The following is a 15,106-nucleotide window of genomic DNA, read 5'->3' on the forward strand; positions in this document are numbered from 1 at the left end:
AAATGTGTATGGTAGGGGGAAGATCAGGATAGCGAGGAGGGAAATGGGGCAAAAGATTGGTATGCGTGTTTGAACAAGGCTGTAGTTTTGGGTGGAAGGGCCCCAGTAACTCATTAAGCAACTTACTCTCTGATTCTCATTTTCAACAGCTCTAATACTTACTACCCTCACGTATTTGAAGGACAACTGTGACTGCTGTGGCAGGACAGGGTGAGGGTGGTTTGGCAGAATGCCTTGTTTCAGTTCAGAGCTGAGGAGTCCAATGCAGTAGGCTGGAAACAGCCGGCGCTGGTTCCTCCTGCACTGCGACACGTCTCCTCGGGGACACTTACAGGTTCCTTCACACTCCTTCGTGTGCAACCGTCGTTGCCTTCCTGTGCTGATATTCCCTTTTAGCTTTTGTTAGTGTCCGATGGGACAACAAAGCAACTCGGGACAGCTGGGGTGTCTTGCACAGGTGTATTAGCAAATTTGGAAAATGCTGTCGCCTTTGGAGTACAGTGTTCATGCTGTACTCCATGGCAATGGGAGCAGCAATGAGCCCGGATGCCACCAAACCCATGAAATCCAACAGTAACATGGGCGGGGACCCTCTGAAAATGGACATTAAAAAGAAAAACGGTGCCCAGTTTGTTATCACAGGTGTAACTTTGGTTTCACTGGAATTATTCCTCAGTCTGCTGTGAGGCGTAGGAGGAATCAGTATTGGGGGCTGCCGCTCTAATGTGCACTTGTCAATGTCAGGAGCCCGTGGGAACGCGCTCGTTCTGGGGGTTTGTGGCAGGATTGGCCCCACAGAGGCCGCGGCTGGTTCTCGGTGCAGTGAAACCGCTGCTGCCTGTGCTGCGGTTCAGACTCTGTTTCTCCAGATCTTTCCCCCTTTGTGGGGACTTTCGTTTCTATTAGACCTCCCAGTGTGTTTCCAGACACTTTGGTTCCCTCAGCTGATCCCCAAACCAATTATGTTGGGGAAAATATTTCCCAAGCGCAGGCAACGTGCAGACCCGAGGCCTCCGGTGAAATGGGGCGAGTATGCTGAAGTGCAGTGGGGCAGAGGCTCTGCGTATGTACTTCCCTTTAGCATCTCTTGTTGTTTTCATGGCGTTTAGCTTTTACATTTTGATTTCAAAATGAGCTACACAGGAGGAGTCAGAGTCAATGCCTCTAACATGGCATTGCTCTGCTTGGCAGTAATAGCTAGGAATTGCCTGCAGAAAAAGTCTGTTTATTATGGAGAGTCCTTTGTTTCCGTCCCTTGCACAGTGTCCTTAAAGTGGTTGGAAAGATAAGGGTGTTATTTTCAGTAATAATAATTGTGTTAGAGTAGCTTACAAGCAGCGGGAAGGCTGCATGGAAAAGTCAGTCCTGTATTCTTGAGACCTTCTTGTTTCCTTGGTGTTCTAGTCACCTGCTTCTGTTATCCGGGTCCTTGGTCCAACAGGCTTTGGGGAAGGACGTGGACAGGCGGGTAGCTTGTCTGCTGCACAGAAGTGTTGTCCTTTCAAATACCAGATAACCGTTCTCTTGTGCTTGTTGCTGAGCTTTCTGTTCCATCGTTTTTAATCCCATTTGCTTGCGAACCCCCTAAACCCTGACTTGGACCCCGCTCTGTGGCTTTGGACGTTGCTGAGCTTCTGAACCGGCCCTTTTGTCGGCGTGAATGTGCTAATGCTCTTCTTTAACCTTTAGCCATTTTAATTTACGAAATCAAATAAACCTTTGATTCTTATGTTTTCTATATTTATGACCTAATTTTTTTATCTATTTTTCTCTCTTTCTTTCTTTTTCTTCCTCGTCCTTCCCCCCCCTCCTCCCCGTTCTCCTTCCCTGTCTGTCGTCATACATGTCACCTTGGATCTCACGGGAAACATCCACGCTTGCCACATGCACCAAATTTGTTTTTAAACAACCATCTTTTCCCTCCTGGGAACCATTGTCTGGCGCCTGCAGCGACCCTGGGAAGCCCATCAACGTCGTCCTCCTTTGTCTCATTGCTTCTCTCTGCAGTGACTCTGCTTTTACTCTGTTAGAAACTCGAAATAAAATAAAGCAATATTTGCTAGCGAGAGGCCCGGGTCCCAGCGAGGTGTGGAACAGATACCTTTGCTACAGAGGATCAGTTCAGAGAGAAAACAAGAATTCCTTAATTTGAAAGAGTCGCTATTTTGTAACAAGGAAAAAGGGTTTAAGCCAAGTTTTTTCTCTTTAACATTTTTTTTTGTTACTTGTCATGAATTTGCTCGTTTAAATGGATGTAAAGAAATATTTTTGCCGTTACTTGCGTGCAGCTTTTCATCAGCGGAAGGTGTGCAGCCCTCAAAGCCTTTCGCTGCTTTGCACTGATTCCTCTGCACATCTGGTGCTGATCACCACTGTATCGTGCAAAACGTTTCTAAAGCCCCGTCCACAAATCTAAACCCACAGACTGTAAAAAGAGAAAGAAGATTTGTCCGAGATAATCCTACTGGTGGCTCCAATGTCCCTGTGGGCTTATGCGTGTGGTTGCCAATCTATGGCCGCGAGGTTTCCCCGATGTGGCGGTCTGAGCGCGAACATCTGTGGGAATGATGCTGAAGAGATTTCCTTATTTCTTATTTATGGGGTCGAATCCTTGCGACTTCTTTGGCCCCTTGTGTGCGGTCAAGTATCTCATGACCCATGGTGGATCTGGGGCATAATAGAGCCCATGGGCATAAACATTTGCAATGGATGCTTGTCTAACATTTCATGGTTTTCTGCTACTGTATTATCAATTTCATTGAGAGATCTCTTTTCTTGCTGTTTTAACAGAGAATATTAGCTTTTATCAAGTTACCTGACCAGCTAAATTATCATTATTATTATTACTGATCATTAACAATATTCATGGTTAACTGTGCATGTGACACTACCAGACAGGATTAATCCAGGGTGGAAATTGGTGCGACATAATCCACCTTTGTTACCGAGATCTGTGTATTGCATTTCCTTGAACAAATTTTAGTTGACTTCTTTCCTTTTCTCTTGTTCTTCCTTAAAAAACAAAAACCGAACCGAAAAACCTGTGCCCCTCATGAATTGTCTGTGATGGCAAATCCATTGGGCTCTGACACTAAAACGACTGTTGCTGTCCCCCCGTGTCTCTTTCTCTGTGGGGCTGATGTTGCCAAGGGTGAAAGTGATGCCGGAGCCATTGAACGGTCTGTTAGAGGGTCCCAAATAGGAGCAGTTGTCTGCAATGGGATCAACCTTCTAACAAAACTCTGATAGGGGCAACCAGGAAACTCTGCCGGCTATCTTGTCTAACTATGCATTTTGTGCTCTGCACATAAATCTGCTCTGTTTATCCAGACCTTGTTCATTATGACTTGTGAGCTGCTTTTCTATCGAAATTATAAATGAAAGCTTTGTGCAGGTGTTGCACACAAAAGCACGTGGATTTCCTTTAAAAACCCCTCACCTCCAGTGTTCTAGAGTATAAAGAATTTGTTAGATCTCTTGAGTTTGCACCTTAGTCTTACTGCAGTACAGCAAGAGTACTAAATAGTACTAAAATGAGTACAAAAAGAGTACCTTAAAATAGTACTGAAAGTACTTTTTGAGTACTAAAAGAGTGCTAAAGAGTACTAAAAACTTGTGTGACCTGTTTATTAAGTCGAGCCGTAGATCTGGTATCAGCTCATGTTGTGGGTTTCCCCTTATCCACAGACAGAGTTTCCGAGCTGAGGTTGAGCTGTATCTCACCCTCACACTCACAGTTTGGGTAAGATCTTTTTAATAACCGTAACTTTACCTAGCGTTGCGTGCAGAGCGAGCAGCACCTCTGCAGCCCGTTCCTGCTGTTCCGGGAGCGGTTTCCAGCGCACACACGCAGCTTTGCCAGCACGTGTTCCCCAGGAACAGTCACACGTACAGGCAGCCTGGAACCCCAGCCCTTGGAAAAGGTGTTTCCATGTGTGTGATGAACTGCGGAGCCTCATAGGATCTCCCATGGCCCGTGGGATTCCAGCCACTCCGCCCCACAGGATCCCCGAGTGTCAGGGGTTGAAGGGCCCTGGAAAGCTCATCCAGTGCAATCCCCCCATGGAGCAGGAACACCCAGATGAGGTTACACAGGAAGGTGTCCAGGCGGGTTGGAATGTCTGCAGAGAAGGAGACTCCACAACCCCCCTGGGCAGCCTGGGCCAGGCTCTGACACCCTCACCCCAACAAGTTTCTTCTCCTCTTTAAGTGGAACCTCCTGTGTTCCAGTTTGCACCCATGGCCCCTTGTCCTGTCCCTGGTTGTCACCAGCAGAGCCTGGCTCCATCCTCCTGACACTGCCCCTTTCCATATTGATCCCCAGGAATGAGTCCCCCCTCAGTGTCCTCTTGTCCAGCTCCAGAGCCCCAGCTCCCTCAGCCTTTCCTCACACGGGAGATGCTCCACTCCCTGCAGCATCTGTTGTTAAGTGTCTACATATTTTCAAAGGTGTTTGTCAAAGCATTACTTTGTCTTCATTTTAGAGGAGGGCTTTCTCTGATAACGTTCTGCTCCACCAGGATCAGTTGCAGTTGTTCATACCTCCTAGTTTCTGCTAGATAAACAGCGGTTTTTGGAGCTCTCCCACTCTTCACAGTCTGGGTTACTTCTGAAAAGAGTTTCCTCATTACACCAATAGAAATATTATTCCTCGTAGCCCTGGTAACAGCAAAAGGGAGTTGTAAGAAAGCTTCTCGTCAGGTTGAACGTGCTCTGGATCAGGCCAGAGACATTCACCATCTATTTCCCACGTCAGCTCTCGCTGGGGATGTACATGTACTCGTACACTGAGCATCAGCAGCTGATGCTCAACCTCCCTATTTATACACTGCATTTTTTAGGCCCCAGCAAACTCATTACGGATATTAAATGTCCAAATATTAGTTTGTTTAAATGCGACATAAATTTGGCTACAGGATGGAGTGAATAGTTCTGAAAGTATTCGTAGATCAATTTAATCAAATATGCCAGCCTGTGAAACTGAATAATATGCTACGTGCTTCCTGCATTTTATAGCAACAGCAGCATTCCTTTACGAAATATATAAAGAAAAAAGAAACGCAGCACCAACAGGCTCCAAGTTCATGAGGTCTTTAAGGATTCTTATATTATTCTTCCTTATTGCTGGTCTCTGAAAGATGTAGAATATCAATTCGTGTGATGAGTTAGAATTTATAAAATGAGAGCTAGTCGAAGAGATTGGAAAGTTACCGAAAATTGCAGGGCTTTCTTACTAAATCAGGCAACGACCTTGGCCCAGTTTTATGATCTGAAACATCGGATCTGAGGATACACAAAAGCAAGGGCGTTCCTCTGGGCTTTGCCCTTGTTCTCCCGTCTCCGCTCCCTGCGGGCTCTGCTGGCACAGGCTGGAGCCCCGGGCACAGCGGGGAGGAGATGGTTGGGGAGGGACGGAGGAACCAGGGGGGCAGGTCTGAACCCGTCCTGGAGGGAGGAACCAGGAGGGGACGTTTGAACCCGTTCTGGAGGGAGGAACCAGGAGGGGACGCTTGAACCCGTTCTGGAGGGAGGAACCAGGAGGGGACACTTGAACCCGTTCTGGAGGGAAGAACCAGGAGGGGACGCTTGAACCTGTTCTGGTGGGAGGAACCAGGAGGGGACGTTTGAACCCATTCTGGAGGGAGGAACCAGGCAGGGAGGCTTGTGCCTGTTCTGCAGCTCCCTGTTGAGTGGTTACAGAGAACAGAGGGGGCTTTTTGTAGCTATCATAGCAGAAATTGGATCTTTGGGAGCAGTGAAGGTGATTTCTATTCAACCATATTTGGCGAAGAAAGATATGACATTTACTTTTATTTGGGGATTTCTGTTAAAATTTCCTGTGTTATTCATAGCCTAAGCTCATCCGTCCTCTGTTTCTGGATTTTGAATCGTGTTGCATCTTTGCTTGAATAAAGTGCCTTTACTGGTTGTACTATTCTGCTCTGTAGAGGGATACAATGACCTCATTAATCCCTGCACGTTTCTTTTTTTAACTTACGCTGACTGACTTTCCCAAGTCATTTTTTAACTCTTCAACCACAATGGTGAGATTTCCCTGAATCGCCACATTCCCCAGTGTCTCCTCTGAGCATCTTTCCCTCGTTAGTCACACTGATGCCAAAGACAGCGGTGTTGTTTCATTTCCAGCTCCTTGCACCCCTGTTCATACGTGTGCCTTGGTGTTGCCACAGTGAAATGGTAACAGGCTGGCCCAGGATCCCGTGGGAATGCCCGAACCTTTTGATCACAGCACAGCAAACCGACTCCTGCGCAGGGAAGAAACTGGTTCCTAACGGGTTTGCGGTTTTTGCAGTTCACGTGGGCCACGTGCAGTGGTGCACAGAAAAGGTGTGGGCGATATGTGAGGCTATTGATGCGGTTTATGCCACAGATAATACCCTTAAGGGGCTTATAGCTGATACTGACAGGTCTTGTAAAAGCTGGTGGGGAGAGGAAGAGGAGAGTAGGACTGTGATTTGAATGGAATTTTCCAGAGGGTATCTTCTAGCACGTGAGAAAATTCCATGTGTCCCAGGACTGTTTTGTCTCACCCCAGCTCTGGTGGCTGAGATGAGGTGTATTCTGTGGGCACAACAAGGAGCTGTGATCCTGTTACCCTCTCTCTGATACTGTCCTTACTGCACCTGAACCAGCCTGCCAAGTAGCTCGTTCACAGACAGATGATGTAGATGAGAAGAAGGATTGACACACTTTTAGCTTTTTCTCCAGGAGCTGGTGTGAACAGGAACATGTTAATTATTGAATACGCAAGAATCCTGAATACATTAGAAGAGGAAAAATGCATGACATCCTCACTCCCTGATTGATTAATTGCTGTAGTCTGCGTTCCAGGCCTTGATCCAATAGGGATGGGAAAAGCCCCGTTAGGTCCAAGTCAATCTGTCTTTTCAAGCAGATTGCCCCAAATATCTTTATCCTAAAGTATTGGTTATAACACAAGGCTGCTAGAGAGAGAATGCACCTTCTGTAAATTACCCACACTTAGAACCGAAGCATAGCCAAATGTGAGCCATCACTAGCCCCAACTCGCCTTTTAACTAAAACGCCTTCTTCTTTTTTTGGTCTCTAAAGCCAGCACTAGCCCTACATCAGGCCTTGGGACTGCTGCCATTGTAGGCATTCTCATTGTAATCTTTGTGCTGCTCCTGGTGGCTGTGGATGTCACCTGCTACTTCCTGAACAAGTGTGGTCTCCTGATGTGCATTGCGGTCAACTTGTGCGGCAAATCCGGCCCCGGAGCCAAGGGCAAAGACATGGAGGAGGGCAAGGCCGCCTTCTCGTGAGTACTGTCACCGCTTATGTTGCTCCTTCTGTTGATCTGTGTGTCCCTTCAGCAGCTCTAGAAAAGAAGCTGGTTCGGGGAGTTCTGGGTTCCTCAGCTCTGATGGGAAGGGACTGAAAAGATCTGGAGCCACGCTGGGTTAGCTTTATATTCCAGGAAGGGAGTTGGGGTTTTGTCCTGTTCCTGTTAGTAGCCATCAAACGGCTGGCCCACATGCTGGATGTCATGGTGGTCTTGCGTGCTGTAGCTAATAACTGGAAGGGGGAGTGACAAAAAGAAGTGATCTGCTGTTCAGTCCAGTCTGTTTCTGTCATTCGCTGTTGACATTTGCAGCGTGTTTGCAGGAGGATACCCAGTGCGAACGGGAAGCAATCTCCATGTCATTCCCTGTTACAGGAAAGATGAGTCCAAGGAGCCCATTGTGGAGGTGCGGACTGAAGAGGAGCGGACCCCCAACCACGACGGAGGGAAACACACAGAGCCCAACGAGACCACCCCGCTGACAGAGCCAGAGTACGTTGGCATGGGTCGCTCTTAGCACGGGTTGTTCAGCCTGGAGAAGAGAAGGCTCCGAGGAGACCCTGTAGCAGCCCTGCAGTACATAAAGGGTGTCTACGAGAAAGCTGGAGAGGGACTTTTTACAAGAGTGTGTAGTGAGAGGAGAAGGGATAAAGGCTTTAAACTGACAGAGGGTAGAATTGGATTAGCTATAGGGAAGAAACTCTTCACCCTGTGAGGGTGCTGAGGCCCTGGCACAGGCTGCCCACAGTTGTGGGTGCCTGGAGGTGTTCAAGACCATGTTGGACAGGGCTTGGAGCAAGCTGGTCTAGCGCAAGGTGTCCCTGCCCACGGCAGGGGGATGGAACTGGATTATCTTTAGCATTCCTTCCAGCACAAACCATTCTGTGTTTCTTTATGCGTGTGTGTGAGAAAAATAATCCTGTTCTGTGTGGTTTGATGAAGGTCTGAGACTCGCAGGGAAGGGGACGGGGCCAAGATGAGGGACTGGATTCAGGGGTAGCACTGGACCTTGTTGCGTGTTGACAGATGGCACAGGGCTGCAGGCTCAGGGAACTGGTGGAAGGCTTCCTTGTGAGGTTAGGTGGAAGAGGCTGAGGGGTAAGTTAAGCTAAAAGAGAAGAGTCTCTGTAAGTTGGCAGGGTTACTATTGGCTGAGACTTAACCCAAAATCTGTGTGAGCAAGCCAGTCCTGAGGGATGCGTCCTCTTTACTCTCTTTCTCTTCCTAGTTGTCCTTCAGGCATCCTAGCCAGTCCTTGCTACCCTTCGCACATCTGACCTCCGAAAGGGTTCTGCTCCTGCGAGCACCTCTTTGTGTTGTGTGTGTTGTCCCCACGTGCCGCTGCTGTGCCACCCACCTGCCTTCTCACTCTTACACTCTGCTCCCCTGCCGTCGTTTACGGGCTTCATTGTCTCTATTTCTCTTCTACTCCTGTCCCATTCACAGGCACCCCGCCGATACCGCAGCTACCGTTGAGGACATGCTGCCTTCCGTAACCACGGGCACCACTAACTCTGACACTGTCACTGAAACCTTTGCCACTGCTCAGAACAGCCCCACCAGTGAGACCACTACGCTGACGTCCAGCATGGCCCTGCCAGCTGCGGCCGTGCCCGACTCAAACTCCATGTCGCCTGGCCAGGCTACTCCAGCCAAAGGGGCCTCTGTCTCCTCACCACCACCCTCCTCCACCCCCAAAGTGGCCCCCCTCGTTGATCTCAGCGATACCCCAAGCTCTGCTGTAGCTACTAACAATTTGTCTTCAAGTGTCCTGTCCAACCAAGGCGCGGTGCTCAGCCCCAGCGCTGTTGCAAACGTGGCCGAGGCCTCCAAAGCGGCGGCTGCTAACAAGCCAGCTGCCTCAAGCCCTGCAAACCTCACTAGCCCTCCAGCTCCATCAGAGCCCAAGCAGGAGGTCTCCAGCACCAAGAGCCCTGAAAAGGAAGCTGTGCAGCCCAGTACAGTGAAGAGCCCAACAGAGACAACCAAGAACCCGAGCAATGTGAAGAGCGAGGCTGCTTCAGGCAGCACCGCAAACCCCTCCCAGAACGAGGACTTTAAAATGGACGAAGGGGCCTTCAAGACACCAGACATTGATCTTGCAAAGGATGTTTTTGCAGCTCTTGGCACTGCTACTCCTCCCAGTGTGGCTAGCGGGCAGGCTCACGAGCCTGCTTCATCCGCTGCAGACAGCTCTGTACCCGCCGCACCTGCAAAGACCGAGTATGGCCGCCTTTAATCTTCTGTTGGTTGTGTGCTGTGTCTCTTGTGCACTGGTGCTTGTGCTGTGTTCTTGTTGGATGTTCTTGTAACTAATCTCATTGTTTCCTTAGCAAACTAACTCACCTTGAACCAACTAAATAGGACGTGGCTTTAAAAGGTCCAGGAGGAAAGCAGGGTAGGCTATGCCAGCGAAGCAAAGACAAACACAGGAATTTATAATAAAAGTGTTATTCTTTAGACTTTTATGCAGATTTGTCTATTATAGGTTATTCTTTGATGAGAAACAGGGCAGTTTGATGCAGAGGAAGCGCTGAGTTCCTGCAGTTCAGTGAGCACAGTGACCCAAATTGGGTTTCCTAACAGAGCAGGACTTATTTCAACATAAGGCAGGGCAGGAACTAATGCCACGTGAAACGGTAGGAGCACGGTGCCTCTGGTTTGTCCCTAAACTGGCAAAAGGATATGGCAACATGTCTGTGGCATGTACATGAGTTCTTGGTCCGGTGGGTTGCAGAGCCGGGTTATTTCTGCCGCTCCAGCCTCCTTCTTTTACCTGTGCTGCCCACCTGATTCCCTTGGGGCAAATCAGTGTTGCAGCCACAGGCGGCTCTACAAAGGCGAATATTTGCTCATTTCCAGAAACACATTCCCTATCACTAATTCAGCAGTTCGGTCTGTATTTCTCTGTCTCTAAACGGTGCCGTTTTGGTGGTTCTTCCTCAGGAAAAGCCCAGTAGAAGACAAACCCGAAGCGCAAGCGACGGACACGAAGGCACCTCCCGCGGAAGTGAAGACGGTGCCCAATGAAGCCACACAAACAAACGGCAGCGAGAGCAAAGCATGATCAGCGCCAGGTGGAAACGAGTGACAGAACAACTTCACCCAAGCATTTAAAACACAAAACACAACACCCATCTCGTTCTTCTCGTGTCTGTTGCCTTTTTTTAAAAAAACAAACAAAAGAGGAAATGCATAAATGGGGGGGCGGGGGGCATCTCTCTTTTGCTTTTCTTTTGTTCTTTTTCTTTTTCTTTTTTTTTTTTTTTTTAAAGATTTCTAGAAAAGTTCTATCTGTTGTGCACTTGCTTTTAAAAAGTAATGCATTTTAAAACCGGGGTTAAACCCAGCACCAAATCAGGGCTTAGCTGACCCTGTATATATTCCAATAGAGCAAAATTGCAAATACCATTTGCAACGTGATTGGGACACTCAAAATCAACTAGTCCTAGAGAAATAAATAACCCCTGTTGTTTCCTTCATTAGTATAGCAGATATAGCTGCTGTATCATTGGTACAGCTGGTACTTAATGAACAAAGTCCACAATTTATTTTTATACTTTTCAGTCGAGTTTGAACTATGTAAAGCCTCATAAATAAGTTATAATTTCTGTTCACCTTGTATTTGTTCAGTATGCAAAGTGTCCTGAGCTCTTTGTGACTGAATTCTGTTCTCCACGTTAGGCATTTCTTTGGCTTTTATCGTTATTTTTAGGAAGAATGCCAAAATAGCAGCTGTGGGGGGGATATATTTCGATTTGCAGTATTCAGACTCTACATTTCTTTAAATTTTATGTTAATTTTGCCAACTTTTGTTCTTTCCAGTGTTTACAGTTGACATTTTTTTAACTTTTTTTTGTGTTTAATGTATGTGTAAAATAGCTGCCTTTTTTAAAAAAGAAGTAAATACGGTCTCTAGATCCTAGGGTAGAGCATGCTTGCTTGGCAAAGGGAGACATTTGAAACCATGGATGTTTACAGTAGTTGTTTCCCCTTTATCTTTTCTTAATTATTGTTCTTATTATTATTATAATTATTATTATTATTTCTTACTGGAGTAAGAAGAGAAGTAACGCTGGGGTTTGCGTGGGTTTCTGTGGGTGGGTGGGGGTATCCAAACCACTTGTCACCAATCAAGGTCTTTACCCAGCAACCCCCAGAAACACATTAACTTGGAATGAGAGAGTTGCTGGTGAGAGTCCTTCTATTCTTAAATTTACCACGAGTTTAAGTCCCTTGCTGGACCTGGGCCTGACTGCATAAGAGAAATATCATCTCTGCTTTTTTAGGACATTCTCCCCTTTCCTTCATGGACCCCTCCTGGAGCTTTGCGAAGCAGAAGGGAGATTGTACAGTTAGGGCTGGTCTGGTCTCATCTCAGATGTTTGATTGTATCAATTCCTCCTTAGTATGTCAGTAAATACGATTTCTTTTGACCCTAGAAGTCTTAATTAAAGGCAAAACCTTTTTGCACGAGGGTGCTTGGCAGCGTGCAGGACCTGTCCTGCAAAGCCCCATCAGCACTGGGACCAGATGGTCCTTGTAGGTCCCTTCCAGCTCAACTGTTGTGTCCCATCGCTTGAGCTCGTCCTGGAGTTGGACACGATGGTCCTTGGGGGTCCCTTCCAACCGAACTGTTGTGTCCCATCGCCTGAGCTCGTCCTGTGCAGGGACAGGAGTTGGACGCGATGGTCCTTGGGGGTCCCTTCCAACTGATTCTGCTCTGCAGAATCAAACCCATGAAACGAAGAACAAGTGCTTGGAAATCATGGCCAAGACTCCCGTTGATTTCACTTGTCTTTGCATCGTGTCTGTAACAGTTGGGAAAGGGGGCTGATGTAGTACATCTGTTATCATTGTGGATGGGGGAGGTTATAATTGGGAGTCATAGAGTAACACTGAGATTTTGGGGTGAAAAGAAAGGAGGCTTGAGCAGAAGGAAGGCAGAGGTATAGAGCGGAAGACCAGCCCATTGTATAGAGATGTTCCTTCTGTTGGGCTTTTGCTTTTGTTTTCGTTTGGGTTTTTTTTTCTCTGTTTTATTTTCGTTGGGTTTGTTTTCTGTTTTAATTCTACTTTAGATCTGCAAGCTTGTGCACTGTGGGTGCGTGACTATTTTAGTGTGAAATGTGTTTTTCGTCATAGTATTGAAATAATAAAAGCTTCAACATAGATTGGATGTGGAAGGTGTAGCGATAGTTCAGATTAAACAAATCAGGAGGAAAAACAAAGAAGAGAACAACTCTTAGAAGGAACAGAAGCCTTGAAATGAAAAATCAAACCAAGCTGAGCGTGGCATCCATTGCGTTGTGCTAAGGCGATGAGCAGAGGGATGATGAGGGTAGGGGCAGCCTGCAGGTTGGCTCGGGTGAGTTGAGCCCCGTTTATCGGTGTGTTATTCTGAGTACGCGGTCTCTTACGGTGGCATCGCATCGCTTCAAACTGTGAAAAATAACGGTCTTGTCGCTTGCTGAGTGTGCGGGTTTTTCCTTGGCTCCTGGGATGCGAATGGGGGATGGCTGGATATGCAGGCGTAGGCACGCGCGCAGCACCCATCCTGCGCAGGGTGTCAGGGCGCTGTGGGTCCGTCGTGTCCAGTTTGGCCCTTGCATGACCCATCGCAGCAGTACCAGTGTGACTACGGGTAGTTCGGCCCGCGGTGCCTGGGATTTTTGTTTTCTAAAGAATCAACCCATGAAATACGGTACAAAACGCTACCATGGCGTGTCCATGGCTGGGGAGAGGACGGGGCAGGCAGCGTGTGCCTCCGCTCCTGTGGCTGAGCACCATTCCAAGGCATTGCCGGAACCCTAGGAGTGCCCATCCAGCTCCTTTCAATGCCCTTGCGACACCTCCCAATACTCAGAGATCAATTCCGAGAGGTTTTATACTTGGCCTCAATGGCGAATAATTTATTTTAATGTAGAAGTTCCCAATTTCCAAGGTAGTTTAGACTTCGTTGCTTTTGTTTAAACATTTGAAGAGGGACCAACCTGATGCCGTTTATGCTGTATATGTTTATATATGTATCCATACCATACATATATATCTATATGGCAATGTAGACTGATCAGCTTCTAGTTGTGGAGTGACTACATTTCATGCTGCCGCATACGTAAAGATGATAATAGTGCATCCAGTTGTTCGGCTTTTAGAGTGGGATTTTATTTTCACCCTTTTCTATGGAGCCTTCAGACCCCAGGTTTTCACACTAGGCTGTTTTGACAGTTGTTCTCGGAGCTGCCGTTGCCATCCTCACCCAGCGTCCCCACTTTGGGGCCTTCCATCTTGTTAGAAAAAAGGACAAAAACAACAACAAAAAATCAAAAAAAAAGAAAAAAAAAAGAAAGAAAACAGAAAATCTTTTTACCAAGTGAAACATCGATTCCACCTTTATTCCCATTCTCACTGGTGTAAATACTGATACTAACTGAGGATTTTGACTTTGCATTCTGTCAGAATACTGTGTTCAAATAAAAATTACAAAAAACCAAGCTCATGCATACAGTCTGTGCCCTTTGTGCCCTTCTTTAGCTGCCCCACGCACGCAGTCCGTGCCCTTTGTGCCCTTCTTTAGCTGCTCCGCGGGTCCTGTGCGCAGACACGGAGCCCAGGGCTGCGTCCACACGTGAGCTTAACGTGGAGCGAGCGGTCCCACGTTGCCGTGCGCGCAGCGTGAGTTGAGCCGTGGCTGAGGCTCTGGGCTGCAGACAAGGGGAACGCGGCTCTCGGCACAGCAGTGTTGGCAGAGCAGTCGTGCTGCGGCGTCCAAGCTGTTCCAAACTGCAGAAGGAACACCAGTGACTCCACCGACGGGCTCTTCCGAAGTGGTGAGTGTCCCAAGAGGGGTTTACGGTGTGGTTTAAGACACTATTGCAGCAAAGCTGCTGTGATGGGCCCCATATGACTTTGGTGCTGCTGTTCCCTGGCGTTTGGCTTGTTTCCTGCTGTAGCGTCTTAATGAACCATGAGGAGCTCGGGTGGTCTTTCCTCCTTTGTCAGAGATCAGTAGAGGGTCCTAGAGCACTTTGGCCTCATATACTGCTGCTGCAGTGTGTGAAGAGGGATGAGTTTTCTTTTCCTGGGCCGAATAGAACTGAAAATTCTTTACTAGATCTTTGTATTTCTTCAGCCATTCACCAGCCTTCAGACCTGCCTGTCTTGGTCATTCTAACTTGCCTCCCCCCGCTGAGCCCATGGCACCCGACGGTCAATGTCAGCGTGGCCGAGCAGGTCTGGTCCTACCACAGGCTGGGCTGAAGGGTAAGTCTAAGCTGGGGGAGCTTGAAGGAGGCGGCTGCAGATCTGCTGCAAACAGTTTAACGGTTGGACTCTATGATCTTCAAAGCCTTCTCCAACCAAAATGCTTCTCTGATTCTTTCATCTCTTCTAGCCATGCTAGATAGTTGGCTTGTCATCCGTTATAAATGTATGAATATACATGCACGTGCTCTCAGGGTATCATTTTAAGTGCTTCTTTACTGAATTGTATGGAAAGCATTAGGCACCATTTCGGTAATGGTGGCTCTTCCCTCTGTGTGTTTGCCCGTTGCGCTCCCTGCCGTTCATGGCAAAGGGGCAGGAAGACGCAGCGCCTGGCGCGGAGCACGCAGCCACGCTCTGTGAGCGATCAGCAGATCTCGCAGCCAAACTGAGTTGAGAACTTCTTCATTTGCTGTAATGAAATCTCCACCCAGCTGCTAAATGATTTCCAGCTCCTATTTTCCTCAGCTGCATCATTAGCTTCATCCTGCCCACGGAGGCTCAGGTCCTGCAGGTCTC

The 15,106-nt window shown here is 47.7% G+C and overlaps 1 protein-coding gene across 2 annotated transcripts in view; it reads left to right on the forward strand.

Annotated features, from left to right (window-relative positions):
* NCAM1 (neural cell adhesion molecule 1) overlaps positions 1-10,391 on the forward strand; it is a gene marked incomplete at both ends in the record, with an annotated part of 76,791 nt that extends 66,400 nt beyond the window's left edge. The window contains 4 exons of one of the 2 annotated variants that reach the window (XM_080358073.1): positions 7,093-7,300; positions 7,700-7,816; positions 8,771-9,547; positions 10,271-10,391. In XM_080358073.1, the coding sequence (XP_080214199.1) occupies positions 7,093-7,300; positions 7,700-7,816; positions 8,771-9,547; positions 10,271-10,391 (1,223 nt within the window). The remainder of the gene's footprint in view (positions 1-7,092; positions 7,301-7,699; positions 7,817-8,770; positions 9,548-10,270) is intronic. The other variant, XM_080358074.1, reaches the window with a different exon arrangement.
* Between the last annotated feature and the right edge of the window lie 4,715 nt (positions 10,392-15,106).

The sequence above is a fragment of the Nesoenas mayeri genome, assembly GCF_963082525.1.
Source record: "Nesoenas mayeri genome assembly, chromosome: 22".
NCBI classification, from domain to species: domain Eukaryota; kingdom Metazoa; phylum Chordata; class Aves; order Columbiformes; family Columbidae; genus Nesoenas; species Nesoenas mayeri.